A 16415-nucleotide genomic window follows, 5' to 3' on the forward strand; every position below is an offset into this window, starting at 1 on the left:
CCAAACCTCCCAACTCCTGATCCAACACAGGAGGTTCCACCAGAGGGGAAGGTCTCTGGGCTGTTCCCCAACCCACATGGTGGAGAAGCAGAAACTGTGGGGATTGTTCTTACTCTTTTTTCCCCATGCTGGCCAGTGATGAGGTTATCTGAGTGAAAGGCAGATTTGAGCCACGAAAGTGGCCAAACTGAGGGCTACTGTGAATCTCTGAGGTGAGCAAAATCGGCCAATAAGCGCAGGACCCACCAAGGTAGAGGAGGAACTTTGTCACACCACCTTATAGTCCATTCATCCAGCCCGTACTTCTTTAACTTGCTGGCAAGAATACGGTGGGAGACCGTATCTAAAGCTTTGCTAAAGTCAAGGAATAACATGTCCACTGCTTTCCCCTCATCTTATTTTAATGAGATGAGAGATTTGGTTGCTAAAGGGCATAGCCCTGAATGTGCTTTGCTTAGACATCTGCCATTTTTGTATGCAGTGTAGTTGCAGCCATGTTGGTCCCAGGATACGAGAGAGACAAGGCGGGTGAGGTAATGTCTTTTATTGGACCAACTTCTCTTGGTGAGAGAGACAAGCTTTCCAACCACACGGAGCCCAGACCTGAAGAAGAGCTCTGTGTGAGCTCCAAAGCTTGTCTCGCTCATGAACTGAATCTGGGCCAATGAAAGATATTACCTCACCCACCTTGTTTCTCTAGATTTCTGTAAGGCATTCGACTTGGCACTGCACAAGAATGATGCAAAATCAATGTGTCACACCTTAAACTGATTAAAAACTGGACAACTTACTGGTCTCAAAATGTAATTGGGAATGGAGAATCATCATCGGGAAATGTGTTTTGACTGGGGCCCTGAGGCATCACTGCTTGTCTTTACGCTATCTATCATTTTAAACCATGAATTGGAACAAAACATAAGAACATCAGTCAGAAAGTTTGCAGATGACACAAAAATTGGGAGACTAGTAAATAGAGAACAGGACAGGTCAGTGACACAGAGTGATCTGAATCGCTAGGTAAGCTGGGTACAAGCAAACAAGATGCCTTTTAATATGACCAAATGTAAAATTATACATCTAGGAACACAGAACACAGGCCATACTTACAGGAGTGGGGACTCTCTCCTGGGAAGCAGTGACTCTGAGAAAGATTTGGGGGTGGGGGTGGATAATCAGATGAAAAGGAGCTCCCAGAGTGATACTGTGACCAGAAGGACTAATGCAATCCTGGGATGCAAACACAGGGGAATCTTGAGTAGCTGTAGAGGGGTATTTTACCTCTATAGTTTGCACTGGTGCGAACGCTGCTGGAATCCTGTGTCCAGTGTGACGGAGTCCCCGGGGTGCAACCTGGGACTGTGGGACCGTTGTGTCCCCTTAACTCTTTCCAGCCTGGGCTGTCTCACACAATGCTTTGCTAGTGACAAGCAGCAAACCCCTCCAGGCGCTGTGATCACTCAGCACAACCACTTGTGGAGCCCCACACCCAGCTAGATTGCATGAATGCTCCCAGAGCCACTCATGAATCACACTGAGAAAGGTACCAGCCAAATCCCCCCCAGCTCCCAGCCTTGTACCTCAGGAATATACCGTCTTGCACTGCTCAAGATGAGAAGTGCAAATTTATTAATTGGTTCACCACTTCATCAATGGAAAGTGGATATACTCCAGCCTTTGTAAATCTGAGCAGATTTACCAAACACTTCATGCAAACTTAGTGGTAAAGATAAATACACCTCTACCCCGATATAACGTGACCCGATATAACACGAATTCGGATATAACGCGGTAAAGCAGCATTCCGGGGGGGCGGCTGCGCATTCCGGTGGATCAAAGCAAGTTCGAGATAACACAGTTTCACCTATAATGCAGTAAGACTTTTTGGATCCCGAGGACAGTGTTATATTGGGGTAGAGGTGTAGTTAAACAAATTTATTGATTACAAAAGGTAGATTTTAATTGATTATAAGTGATAGGCAAAAAATCAGAGTTCGTTAACAAAATAAAATAAAATATAAGCACACAGTCTAAACTCTCAACCCTATTAGACTGGGCAATATCTAGGTTAAGCAGTTTTTCTCACCCCACTGGATATTGCAGTTCATTGTACACAGATTTCACCTTTGAAACCTGGGCCAGTCTTCTCTGTTGGAGTCGTCAGTCTTCTGAGTGTCCTTGTTGCTTGCAACATAGGTGGGGGGCGGGGGGAGAAAAGGCCAAGCATGGGCTCCCTGTGTTCTGTTTTATACCCTTAGTTCTATGTGCTTGGAGAACACAAGTCCAGGCATGTCTGGTGGGCATTGCTGAGTCCCCAGGCAAGGTTGAGCAATTTCCCGGGTGTGGTCTTATGCAGATGAGTCACTGAATTGTAACTCTGTTGCTGGATAATGGCTGTTGATGGTTGTTGGACATCCACATGGGCGTTTGTTAGCTCTCTTGTCATCGTCTCTGGGGAGCTAGTATCTGGGTGCTTCCCAAACCCACAGCATATTTTAGTGAAAACTTTACAACTCAATTCTTATAATATTATATGCATTATTGATACACATATTTAGATGGAACAATGGTTTTCAGCAGATCATAACCTTTCCCATGATACCTCACATGGCCTACTTTCTTTGCAATATCATAATTATATGTAAATGAAGAATATGGGGGTTACAGGGCGCTCCCAAAAGGTATAGAATGTCACATCCAGTTCTGGTGCCCACAATTCAAGAACTATGCTGATATATTTAAGAAGGTTCAGAAAAGAGCCATGAGAATGATCAAAGGATTAGAAAACCTGCCTTGTGGTGATAGATGCAATGAGCTCAATCTGTTTAGTTTAACAAAGAGAAGGTGAAGGGGTCACTTGAGCACAGTCTATAATTATCATAATGGGGAACAGAAATGTGATAATAAAGGATTCTTCAATCTAACAGGCAAGTGATTAATAAGATATGATGGATCACAGTTGAAGAGAGACAAATTTAGATTACAGATAAAGTGCGAATGTGTATCGATGAGGATTATTAACTGTTGGAACATCTTTCCAAGGGCTGTGGGGGATCCTCCCTCACTGGCAATTTTTAAATGAGGATTGGAAGTGTCTGAAAGATCTGCCCTAGGAATTACTCTGGGGCAGGTCTCTGGCCTGTGCTACCCAGGAGGGCAGACTAGGTGGTCACAGTGGGCACTTTGGGCCTTGGGATCAATGAATCCCGCTGATCAGATTCATTTCCAGATGGAGCCTGCAGCCATTCACAAGGAGTAGGGACCCTGGGTCACTCTGTCAAGCATCAGGCTCCTAAACCCATTGCCCTGGCAAATTAGCATCTTAGCTGATGAGCCATGAACCTTTAACATTTGGCACCGTTGTGACTGGATGCAGAATTCTGTCCCATGTCCTGCCTAAATGACTGGGCCAGATTTCCCTCGCCTGTTTCTCAGCTGCACCCCTATGGCGGCGGCATAATAGTGGTGGGAATTGAAACCCTGATAGGCGGTAGCTATGTGTGGAGGCTGTTCAGACCTGCCAGTGAGAGGCTCTACATTCCCCATCATCATTAGTGATTAGATGCACAGGAACCTCCCTGAGTGATTATTCCCTTTGGGTTTTGCAGATTCTGGCATTTCAGAAGTCGCTCAGCTCCGACTGGTGAAAGGCCCGAATCGCTGCGCTGGGAGAGTCGAGGTGCTTTACAACCAGCAGTGGGGAACTGTGTGTGATGACCGCTGGGACATAACTGATGCTGGAGTCGTGTGCAGGCAGCTGGGCTGTGGGACGGCGTTATCAGCCCCACGAAGGGCTCAATTTGGGCGAGGATCAGATCGTATCTGGCTGGCTGACGTTCACTGCTCAGGGACAGAAGTTGCCCTCTCTGAATGCAGGGCTCGGTTTTGGGGAGACAGTTACTGTAACCATGGAGGAGATGCCGGTGTTGTGTGCTCAGGTAACTCTCATGTCCCACCCTGCGTGTTACTTGGAGGAAGGTGGGAAGCTCACTGCAGGCCATTGTCCCCTCACAGCCAGTGCTGACTAGAGTTACCATATTTCAACAATCAAAAAAGAGGACGGGGAGGATCCCCGCCCTTGCCCCACCCCCACCCTGCCCCATCCACTCCCTCCCACTTCCCGCTCCCTGACTGCCCCCCTCAGAATCCCCAATACCCCTGCTCCTTGTCCCCTGACTGCCCCCTCCTGGGACCCCTGCCCCTAACTGCCCCCCAGGACCCCACCCCCTACCTAAGCCTCCCTGCTCCTTGTCGCCTGACTGCCCCCTCCTGAGACCTCCCCACCCTAACTGCCCCCCTAGGACCTTACCCCCTACCTGTCCCCTGACTGCCCCGACCCGTATCCACACCCCTGCCCCCAGACAGACCCCCGGGACTCCCACGCCCATCCAACCACTCCCTGTGCCCTGACTGCCCCCCCAAGAACCCCAACCCATCTACCCCCACTGCTCCCTGTCCCCTGACTGCTCCGACCACTCTCCACACCCCTGCCCTCTGACAGGCCCCCCCAGAACCTCCAACCCATCCAAACACCCTACTCCCTGTCCCTTGACTGCCCCCTCCAGAACCTACCTGCCAGTTCTCCAACCCCTTGGCTCCCTTACCGTGCCACTCTGCAGCACACTCCAGGGGGCATCTGGACATAGCCACAACTGGCTCAGAGGGCCTGTGGGTGGGGAGACTTCAGAAGACATTAATGGGGGGACCCCCCAAGGCCTCTAACCATCATCTGTCTGGGGCTTTATTTTTTTAAATCATCCCCAAAATCTATCCCCCAGCACCCAGCACCAGGCTGGGCACGGCTACTGCTGCCAGGCATCCTTTCCATCGGTCATGTACCCCGCAGTCACCCTCCCCCTGCCCCTGCTCCGTTCCAGCGAGGGCACAACCAGCGCCCCGTGAGGAAACGGACACCAGGGTTCCAGACGAGCTAAACTCTCTGTTTTCTCTGCTGCGGGGCGCTTCTCTCCCCCCTGCAAAAGCAGGTTAGAACAGCCATGCCCCGGCTCTCCCCAGGGAGCGGCACGCTGGGCAGCAGGGAGGGGGAGGAGGCGGAGGAGGGAGGAGCTCTAGAGCTGCCGGACGCCGCATGGCCAGTGATTTTAAGCTGCAGCAGAGAGGAGGAGGGGGAAGCGGAGGAGAGGCTCTGGCTGCTGGAGCACCATGCAAGTGGCTCAATCCAGCCGGCCGCCCTATCACCCGCCCCGTGCTCTGCGGGGCGGCGGGGGGGGGGAGAATGCCGGGTATTTTAAGATATTTACACATTCCCCCCCGGATGCTATTTTTAACCTAAAAAGCAGGACATGTCTGGGAGAATCCGGACTAATGGTAACCCTAGTGCTGACCCCAGCATGGTGCTTGGGGCCTGTGCTTCAGGCAGCAATATGGTGGTTCCAGTATGGGGCACTCTCCTCTCAGTCTGTGCTGACCCTAATTCTCCTGAGCAGTTCTATGGGCCTGTGTTGCAGGGAGCTGTGTGGGGGCTCAGTAGGGGATGCTCACGCTCTCCCCTTGAAGTCAGTGCTGGCACCAGTGCCCTAGTGCAGTGCCAAGGGGCTTGTGCTGAAGGTAGGGGGACGGGGTGTCAGTACGCAGGACCGGCTTTAGAAAGAGTGGGGCCCGATTCCTGGGGGCGGGGTTTGTGGCAAGCCCCGCCCCCAGGAATCGAGCCGCGCTCCTGCCGGGGTCGCCGGGCTTGGGTCTGGCCCGGAGCCGCTCGGCGGCCGGAGATGAGCCAAGGCGCGGGGGCCGGGCTGTGAGGGGCGGGGGGGCCAAGCCGAGCCATGCCGTGCCGCGGGGGCCGTGCCGGGCCGGACCCGAGCCATGCCGTGCCGTGCCACGGGGGCAAGGCCAGACCTGAGCCGCAGGGGCCAGGCCCGCGCTGAGCCGGACCCGAGCCGAGGGGGCCGTGCCGGACCGGACCCGAGCCGAGGGGGCCGGGCTGGACCCGAGCCGCGCCACGCCGCAAGGGCCGGGCCAGACCCGAGCTGTGGGGGCGAGGCCGGACCCGAGCCGTGCCGCAGGGGCCGGGCTGGAGCCGAGCCGGGCTGGAGCCGCTGGGGCCGGCATGCTCGGCTGGAACCGGGGCCGGACTGGGCCGTGCCTCCCCGGAGCCCTTCTCATGCCCTCCGCCTTACCAGCTAACCTGGTGCTGCCTGCCCACCCCTGCTTCTTTTCAGACTTCCCGTGAACCTCTGATTCGCGGGAAGCAGGGGAGGGGGAGGAGCAGGGGGCGGAGCGTTCAGAGGAGGGGAGGAGGGGGAAGTGAGCTGGGGGCGGGGTGGAGAGCTGTGGCGCGGGGCCCTCTTAGCACGGGGCCCAATTCAGCCAAATCGGCTGAATCGGACTAAAGCCGGCCCTCTCAGTACGGGGTGCTTTCCCTTTGCAGTTGTGCTGACACCAATGCCCCAGTGCGGTGCCATAGGCCCCTGGCATGAGAAAGCCTGGTCTGTGCCTACTGGGGTTCAGCTCCCTGACTCTCCTGGACACAGGCCACACAGGCTGTGCCCTTGAGGCCTCAGGGGTTGGCCTCTCTCCGGGTTGGCAATAGGCACATTCCACCCCCAGCCCTCCATGTGTCTCCCTGCATCACCCAGCCCCTGTCCCACTGGGCACTCAAAGCAGTGACAGATCCGCTGCTCCCAAAGGAACAGGGCCCCTAGCTGACCAGCTCCACCTCCCATCACTGCCCCAATCAACGCACAGCCTTAGATCCCTTCATAGTGACAAGAAGGACAAGTGATTTCACAGAGTGTAGAGATTCGAGGGGTAGCAAGGAGAAGGGTTGGAATGAAATGGTTTCATGGCCAATAAAATCATACCACGTAGACTAGAGCCTAGACTCGTTGAATGAGATACTTTTCTGTCTCGTAGAGCAACGCTCACCCCAGAGTCCTTCCAGGGTTTTACTCCAGGCTTGGCTGTGATCTCCTGTTCCTGAGACAAAAGCTGTCAGCCGCCTCCTGGGTGAAAGGAAGCTCTTGTCCTCTCTCCTCTTTCTTTGTAGGTACAGACCATTGTCTCTTCCCACAGGAGGTCTCTCTTCAGAGACTTGTGCTGAAGGTCCTTTGTCTTTGCAAATTCTCAGGTCCCCACTGGGCCCAGACAGTGAATATAGCCTGTCTCCATGTACTTTGTTCTATGTGCTGATTGGCTCAGCCGAAGGGATTGCCATGGCGCAGGTGACAAGCTTCACTTCCACACTTCTGGAGTGTCGTATTCTACATTTTACATCTCTCTTCAACTATGTCCCATACAAATATCTTGCCCCCGTTAGGTCGACCAGCGGGCTGATGGCTTTTGGTAGAGACCTCACATGCCACCCACAAGCCACTCACCACTCTGCTGGCCCTCACCTTCTGCTGCCCCCTGCCTCTCTACTGTGACCTCTGTAGGTCGCTCTCCTGAGGCTCCACCCAGCTCTCAGTGACTGTCAGCTCTTAGTGGGGAAACCTCAGTGCTGAAGCAGGCTGGGCAGAAATACTGTCTCACAGCTCTAGTGATCACTTAAAAAAAGAGTCCTAATAGAGCGTTAATAACTCTATCTGAAGAGTGGTGAGGGGCAGATTAAACCATGCTTAGATCTCTTACACAGAGCCCACACCCATCAGCAGGAACACCCGTCTCCACCCCCTCTCACTCTTGATATGTGTCTGGTGTATGAGCCCTCTGTTTAGTGTGTTCAGTTCAGTTGCGGGTGACCCCCTCAGTCAGGGCAGGCTAAGCAAAGTTCTGATGCCCTTTACTCAGACAATCAGGACAACAACATTTCACTCCCCCTGCATTCAAGTACTGCAGTGATTTGTAACCCAGCACCAGCCAACACAGCTCTGTCTGCTGGATACTAGGCAGAGTGGGTGTGTTTATATAAACACAATCTGGTCCTGAAGCCTTTTCCCCTTCCCAGTTCATCACTAGCTGTCAGGGGAGAGCTCATTCCCACCTTGTTTACATCCTCAAGATCCAGTCTTCCAATGGGGCTCTCCTCCACCACGTGTATGACTATCTCTATTGCTGCCCCACAGGCACAGTGAGAAGATCAGGCTTACCCAAATCTCTGCATTCTATCAATTCCTCTGGCCAGGCCAGTCAGGGACCTGTTAAGACTAGCCCAGGATCTTCATCTCAGGTTGCAAATAGACAGATAGAAGTTAGGGCTTCTGAAATTCATCAGCACACCAGTCTCTGTATCCCAGAGTTGCTGCCCCTCTGTAGAGACACAGCTGTCAGCCCAGCTCTGCCATCATTCATCTGAGACTGGTACTGGGCTGGCAGCACTAGACACGAGTGCAGCAATGGCTGCCACAAAACCATGTTGCCAAGTCAGTCGTGGCAAGTCAGCAGGAACCGCAGGGGCAGGTGTTTGCTTCAGGAGGGGGCCGATCTGCTTGTAGGGAGTGTGCATTGCCTCTGCCCTGGTCGGAACCATTGTCAGCCTGGTGCGCAGCAGGTTCCTGCCAATCATCCCTGCACTCCAGGCAGATCTAAGGGGGATGGACTGTGGGTGACATTTTCAGGGAACTATGAAGCCAACACATGTAATTTCGATGCTGATGTCAGGCTAAGGCAACTACTAATGACACGGGTGACTGTTCAGCTCCCAGTCATCAAGGTGCTTATGCCAGCATCTGCCCTGTAGCACTGCACAGTATATCACTGGAAAGAATATCAGCTCCAGAAGTGAGGGTGTAAATCTGGTTCCCAGGAGTTTTCTGCCAGCTTCTGCATCAAGACAATGCAGGGGGTGATCTTTTTCATTTTGTTCTAATGGGAGCAGTAGGACAGACTGCCTAATTAAGTGACAGCCTAACTAGGTGAGAGCTGGCTGGTAGGGGGGTGGACAAACTTCAACATTGCCCAAGTGATTAGCCTGGTCAGTGGTGGGGAGACCTTGACAGGCAGTGGTTGTGTGCAGAGACCGGTCAGACCAGTCAGCAGGAGATGCTACATCCCCCAGCAACAGGAGAGCTCAGATACACAGGAACCTCCCTCAGTATTTATTACCTTGGGTGTTTGCAGCTTCCAGAATCTCAGAAGTGGCTCCGCTCCGACTGGTGAACGGTTCGAGTCGCTGCACTGGGAGAGTTGAAGTATTTCATAACAGGAAGTGGGGGACTGTGTGTGATAACAGCTGGGACTTACAGGATGCTGGAGTCGTGTGCAGGCAGCTGGGCTGCGGGATGGTGCTATCAGCCCCCACCAGGGCTCACTTTGGGCAAGGATCTGAACCTATCTGGCTGGCTGACGTCAACTGCACAGGGACAGAAGTTACCCTCACCCAATGCAGGGCTCGGCCTGTGGGACAGAATAACTGTACCCATGGAGAAGATGCTGGAGTTGAGTGCTCAGGTAACCTTCATCCATCACATCACTGTCAGGGCTGCAGAGATCGGGCTAGGAAGCTTTCAGCACAGACCCAGCTCTCCTGTCTGAGTCAGCGCTGACCCCAGTGCCCCGGAGGCCCCTAAGGGCCTGTACTGCAAGGAACCGGTTCGGGGTCACAGTAACTGTCGCTCTTCCCATGGTGTCAGTGCTGACCCCATTTTCCCCACACAGTTCCTCATGCCTGTGCTGCAGGGAACAGGATGGGGGCTCAGTAGGGGGTGCACTCCCCTCGAAGTCAGTGCTGTCCCCAGTGCCCAAGCACAGCACTTAGGGCCTGCACTGCAGGGAACAGTACGTGCACCTCTGTGAGAGACCCTCCCCGTCACTGATCGCTCTGATTCTCCTGCCCCGCTACAGCAAAATGGAGTGCTGGGTAACCATAGATCCATTTGTGGGATTTGGGGTTGAATGGATTTTGCAGCCACTCAGGGACCCCTTTATGAAGAGTGGGTTCCTATCACTGTCACTCTGGGTGATTTACATCTCAGCTAATTACCCCTGAACCTGTAACATCCCCCACAGCTGTGACTGGAGACAGGGTTCTTCCTCACTTCCTCTCCTACACAGTCCATGAGTTTCTGTGCTCTGTCTCTCATCTACCCTGTTCCACCCCACAGGTGGCTGCATGGTACTGGTGGGGAGTAGGGTTGTCAAGTTATTAAAAAAGTAATTGTGATTAATTGTGAGATTAAAGATTAATCATGATTAATCGTGCAATTAATTGCTCCATTACACAATAAGAGAAAACCCTTTATTTCAATTTTTTTGGAGGTTTTCTACATTTTCTACTTTGATTTCAATTACAACTCAGAATTCAAAGTGTACAGTCCTCACTTTATATTTAAGTACAAATATTTGTAAAAAAGAAACAAAAGAAATAGTATTTTCAATTCCTCATATAAGTACTGTAGTGCCAGCTCTTTATCAGAGAAGTTGAACTTATAAACATAGAATTGTTTACAAATAATAATTGCAATCAAAAATAAAACAATGTAAAATTTTAGATCCTACAAGTCCATTCAGTCCTACATCTCATTCAGCCAATCGCTCAGACAATTCTTGTTATAATGTTACCTGAAAGTGAGAACAGGCATTCACATGGCACTGTTATAGCTGGTGTTGCAAAATATTTAGGTGCCAGATCCGCTAAAAAATTCATATGTCCCTTCATGCTTTGACCACTATTCCAGATGACATTTGTCCATGCCGATGATGGGTTCTGCTCGATAATGATCCAAAGCAGTGCAGACTGACAAATGTTCATTTTCATCATCTGAGTCAGATGCCAGCAGGGGAAGTTTGATTTTCTTTTTTGGTGGTTCAGGTTCTGTAGTTTCTGCATTGGAGTGTTGCTCTTTTAAGACTTCTGAAAGCATGGTCCACACCTCGTCCCTCTCAGATTTTGGAAGGTGCTTCAGATTCTTAAACCTTGGGTTGAGTGCTGTAGCTAGCTTTAGAAATCTCTCATTGGTACCTTCTTTGTATTTTGTCAAATCTGCAGTGAAAGTGTTCTTAAAACGAACAACATGTGCTGGGTCATCATCCTAGACTACTGTAACATGAAAGATATGGCCGAAGGCAGGTAAAATACATAGCAGGAGATACACAATTTTCCCTACAAGCATTTCAGATACAAATTAAATTAACACATTACTTTTTTAATGAGCATTATAGAATCATAGACTATTAGGTTTGGAAGAGACCTCAGGAGGTCATTTAGTCCAATCCTCTGCTCAAAGCAGGACCAACACCAACTAAATCATCCCAGCCAAGGCTTTGTCAAGCCGGGCCTTAAAAACCTCTATGGATGGAGATTCCACCACCTCCCTAGGTAACCCATTCCAGTGCTTCACTAGCATGCTTCATTAGCATGGAAGCATGTCGTCTGGAATGGTGGCCGAAGCATGAAGAGGCATATGAATATTTAGCATATGTGGCACGTAAATAACTTGCGATGCCACCTGCAAAAGTGCCAGGTGAACGCCTCTTCTCACTTTCGGGTCACGTTGCAAATAAGAAGCAGGCAGGATTGTCTCCTGTAAATGTAAACAAACTTGTTTGTCTGAGCGATTGGCTGAACAAGAAGTAAGTGTGCAGTTATGTAACCAAAAAAAAATCTACATTTGTAAGTTTCACTTTCACAATAAAGAGATTACACTACAGTACTTGTATAAGGTGAATTGAAAAATACTATTTTTTTACCATTTAACAGTGGTAATATATGTAATCCAAAATACAGTAAAAGCTGTTTTATCTGAGGCTACACCAACTGGAAAGCTCTATAAATTGGCATTTCTGATCTTCATTGAAATGCTAGTTTATAGTCCGGTTGGCGCGGGGCTGGCAGGGGGTTGAAGCGCAGGAGGGGGTGCAGAGGAAGGGCTCTGGGAGGGACTTTGAATATGGGAGGGGGCTTAGTACATGGGAGGGGCTTCATTGTGTTGGATCCAGGGGCCACTCACTTCAGATGGCTCCCCGCAAGTGGCGACTTTTCCCGGGCTCCAGCTACTCCTAAGCGGAGGAGGTGCAACAGGCTGCTCTGCGTGCTTCCCCTCCAGTGCCAGCTGCACAGGTCCCATTGGCTGGGAACCATGGCCAATGGGAGCTGCGGGGGCGGTGCCTGTGGGCGGACAGAGGGCGCCAAGCCCCCTGCTTCGCCTCTGCCTAGGAGAAGGCAGGACAAGTTGCTGCTTGCGGGGTGCTGTCCGATGAGTCTGGCACCCTGCACCCTATCCCATGCCCCAACAGCCTGCCCCGAGCCCCCTCCTGCACCCATACTTCCTCCCAGAGCCCGTGCTCCACACCCGCTCCCATGCCCCAACCCCCAGCCCTGCACTCCCTCCCAACCGGCATTTTTCATTTACCAGAACACCCCCCTCAGCATTACCCCAACATGCCGGATAAAACAACCTTAACTGTAATAATATAAAGTGAGAACTGTACACATTGTATTCTGAGTTGTAATTGAAATCAATATATTTGAAAACATACAAAAACATCCAAAATATTTAATTTATTTCAATTGGTATTTTAACAGTGTGATTAAAACTGTGATTAATAGTGATTAATTTTTTTAATCATGCTTAATTTTTTGAGTTGATTGTGTGAGTTAACTGCAATAAATTGACGGGGAGTGAACCCCAAACAGGCAGTTGCAGAGGTTATTCAGACCCATCATTGGGAGGGACTACATCCCCCAGCATCACTAGTCATCAGATGCACAGGAACCTCCCTGAGTGTTAACTCCCTTGGGGCTTTGCAGACTTAGGAATTTCAGAAGTGGATCAGCTCCGACTGGTGAATGGCCCAAGTCGCTGCGCTGGGAGAGTCGAGGTGCTTCACAACCAGCAGTGGGGAACCGTATGTCATGATGGCTGGGACATAACTGAGGCTGGAGTCGTGTGCAGGCAGCTGGGCTGTGGGACGGCATTATCGGCCCCTAGGAAAGCTCGATTTGGGCAAGGACCTGACCGTATATGGCTGGATGACATCATCTGCAAAGGGACAGAAGCTGCCCTCTTCGATTGCAGGGCACGGCCTTGGGGAGACAATAACTGTAACCATGGAGAAGATGCCGGTGTTGTGTGCTCAGGTAACCTTCGTCTGCCACCATGAATGTTTCAGGGAGGAGAGTGGGAAGCTCATTATGGGGCATTGTCCCCTCACAGCCAGTGCTGACTCCAGCATGGTGGTTGGGGCCTGTGCTTCAGGGAGCAATATGGTGGTTCCAGTAGGGAGTGCTCTCCTCTCAGTCTGTGCTGACCCTAATTCCCCTGTGCGGTTCTATGGGCCTGTGCTGCCGGGAGCGGTGTGGGGGATCAGTACGGGACACTCATGCTATCCCCAGTAAGTCAGTGCTGGCCCCAATGCCCTAGTGCGGTGCTAGGGGGCCTGTGCTGCAGGTAGGGGGTGTCAGTAGGGGGCATTCACAAGATGACCAGCAAGAGGCACCACGTGCCTCCTGCTGGTCTTCTTGGGAATGCCCTCTACTGGCCGATATCTCGCTTGCCTCAGACCCCCGTGTCCCTCCCAGACCCTGGTGCCCCATATCCTGTGGTTCTGCCCAAAGCAGTACCCCCACACACTGGGTCTCCCCTCCCAGAGGAACCCCCACCCTTTACACCCACCTTGCCTTAGTCGCTACTGCCAGTCATCATCTAGCCCCCGTTCACTGGGGCAAACCGCAGTCTGTAAAAGGCCACTCATCGTTGGCAAGGGGGTTGGACCAGTTGCCTCTGCCTCACCGCGGGCTGCAGCCTCTGCAACCCCAGTACCTGTTTTGGCCTTTAACTAGGCCCTCAACCTGGGGATTTGCCAGGCTGGAGCTCCCCAGCTCCTCTTGCCTTTCCCCAGCTCTGTTCTGTTCCCTGAGCTACCAGTCTTTCTCCCTCCAAAGCTGCAGGGAGCCCTTTCATACGGCCAGCTGTCTCCTAATTGGGCATGGCCCCAGCTCTGGCTGCCTTCCCAATCAGTCTATACTTATTGGCTCTCAGCCCCAGCCCTCCCCAAGCGCTGGCTTTTAACCCTTTCAGGGCCAGGGCAGGGTAACTGCCCCGCCTCAGGGGCTCTCTCCATTTGTAGTTGGGCTGGCCCTAATTACTAATGCCGGAAACAGGTAAAACCATGAGCAAAACTCCTATCCCAGGGTACATTGGGAAGTGTCTCTCCTCCACCATGTGTGACTGTCTGTATTGCTGCCCCACAGGCACAGTGAGAAAATCGGGCTAAGCCAAATCTCTGCCATCATTCATCTGGGCTGGCAGCACTAGACACGAGTGCAGCAATGGCTGCCACAAAACGATGTTGACAAGTCAGTCATGGCAAGTCAGCAGGAGCTGCAGGGGCAGGTGTTTGCTTCAGGAGGGGGCCGATCTGCTTGTAGGAAGTGTGCATTGCCTCTGCCCTGGTCGGAACCATTGTCAGCCGGGTGCGCAACAGGTTCCTGTAAATTCGATGCTGATGTCAAGCTAAGGCAAGCTAATGGCACGGGCAACTATGTTCAGCTCCCAATCACTTTTTCATTAAGTGCTCTAGTGGGAGCAGTAGGTCAGACTGAAGTCCAGTCTCCATAACTAGGTGACAGCTGGCTGGGAGGGGAGTGGAAAAACTTCAACATTGCCCAAGAGATTAGCCTGGTCAGTGGTTGGGAGCCTTTGACAGGCAGTGACTTTGTGCAGAGACCGGTCAGACCCGTTGGTGGGAAGCGTTATGTTCCCCAGCGACAGGAGAGATCAGAGGCCCAAGAACCTTCCTGACTGTTTATTCCCTTGGGTGTTTGCAGACTCCGGCATCTCAGAAGTGACTCAGCTGCGACTGGTGAACGGTTTGAGTCGCTGCGTTGGGAGAGTCGAGGTGTTTCACAACGAGCAGTGGGGAACCGTGTGTGATGACAGCTGGGACTTACAGGATGCCGGAGTCGTGTGCAGGCAGCTGGGCTGTGGGACTGCGTTATCAGCCCCACGAGGGGCTCATTTTGGGCAAGGATCTGACCATATTTGGCTGAATAATGTCAACTGCACAGGGACAGAAGTTGCCCTCTCAGATTGCAGGGCTCGGCCTTGGGGAGACAATAACTGTACCCATGGAGAAGATGCTGGTGTCGAGTGCTCAGGTAACTCTCCTTCATCACATCACTGCGGTTGGTGCAGGGATCAGGCTGGGAAGCTTTCAGCACAGACCCAGCTCTCTTGTCTGAGTCAGTGCTGACCCCAGTGCCCCAGCATGGTGCTAAGGGTCTGTACTGCCAGTTCGGGGTCACAGTAAGTGTCGCTCTTCCCATAGTGTCAGTGCTGACCCCATTTCCCCCACACAGGTCTACATGCCTGCGATGGGGGCTCAGTAGGGGGCTCTCTGTCCTTGAAGTCAGTACTGTCCCCAGTGCCCCAGTACATCACTTAGAGCCTGCGCTGCAGGGAGCAGTACGTGCGCCTCAGTGAGAGACCCTCCCTGTCACTGCTTGCTCTGATCCCCCGTCCCACTACAGCACAATGGGGCGCTGGGTAACCGTAGATCCCATTTGTGCCATTTGGGGTCAAATGGAACCTGCAGATGCTCAGGGGTCCCTTTATGTGGATTTCCTACCCCTGCCACTCCAGGTGATTTCCATCTCAGCTAATTACCTCTGAACCTGTAATATCCCCCACTGCTGTGACTGGAGACTGGGTTCTTCCTCACTCCCTCTCCTACACAGCCCATGAGTTTCTGTGCCTGATCTTTCAGCTGCCCTGTTCCATCCAAGAAGTGGCTGCATGGCAGTGGGTGGGAGTAGGGCTGTTAAGTGACAAAAAAAATGTATCGTGATTAATCGTGCAATTAATCGTGCCTTTGCACAGTAATAGAATACCATTTATTTTAATTTGGGGGGGATGTTTTCTCCATTTTGCAAATATATTGAATTCAATTACAATACACAATACATAGGAGGAGATACACAATTCTCCCCCAAGGATTTCAGTCACAAATTAAATTAACACATTATTTATTTAACGAGCGTTATCACCACGGTGGCCGAAGCATGAAGGGGCATATGAGTGGTTAGCATATCCAGCACATAAATAACTTCCAATGCCAGCTGCAAAAGTGCCATGCCAATGCCTGTTGTAACTTTCTGGTGACACTGAAAATCAGAAGCACGCAGCATTATCTCCCATATATGTAAACAAAGTTGTTTGTCTTAGCGATTGGCTGAACAAGAAGTAGGAGTGAGTGGACGTGTAGGCTCTAGGTTTTACATTGTTAAGTGTAGTTATGCAACAACAACAAAATCTACAGTTGTATTTTGCACGAGAAAGAGATTGCACTACAGTACTTTTATGAGATGAATTGAAAAATATGATTTCTTTTATCATGTTTACAGTGCAAATATTTGTAATCCAAAATAATAACAAATGAGCACAGTACATTTTGTATTCTGTGTTGTAATTCAATTCAATATGCTTGAAAACTTAGAAAAACATCCAAAATATGTAATAAATTTCAATTGGAATTCTATTGTGTAACAGTGCGATTATGTGACGGGTTCAGGACTCACCACC

General features: G+C 51.3%; 1 protein-coding gene across 1 annotated transcript in view; it reads left to right on the forward strand.

Annotated features, from left to right (window-relative positions):
* Nucleotides 1-16415, forward strand: part of LOC135892976 (uncharacterized) — a gene marked incomplete at its 5' end in the record, with an annotated part of 270703 nt that overhangs the window by 119882 nt on the left and 134406 nt on the right. The window contains 4 exon segments of the mRNA XM_065420759.1: nucleotides 3606-3935; nucleotides 9016-9345; nucleotides 12644-12973; nucleotides 14663-14992. Of these exon segments, the coding sequence (XP_065276831.1) occupies nucleotides 3606-3935; nucleotides 9016-9345; nucleotides 12644-12973; nucleotides 14663-14992 (1320 nt within the window).

The sequence above is a fragment of the Emys orbicularis genome, chromosome 21 (assembly GCF_028017835.1).
Source record: "Emys orbicularis isolate rEmyOrb1 chromosome 21, rEmyOrb1.hap1, whole genome shotgun sequence".
In the NCBI taxonomy this organism is placed as follows: domain Eukaryota; kingdom Metazoa; phylum Chordata; order Testudines; family Emydidae; genus Emys; species Emys orbicularis.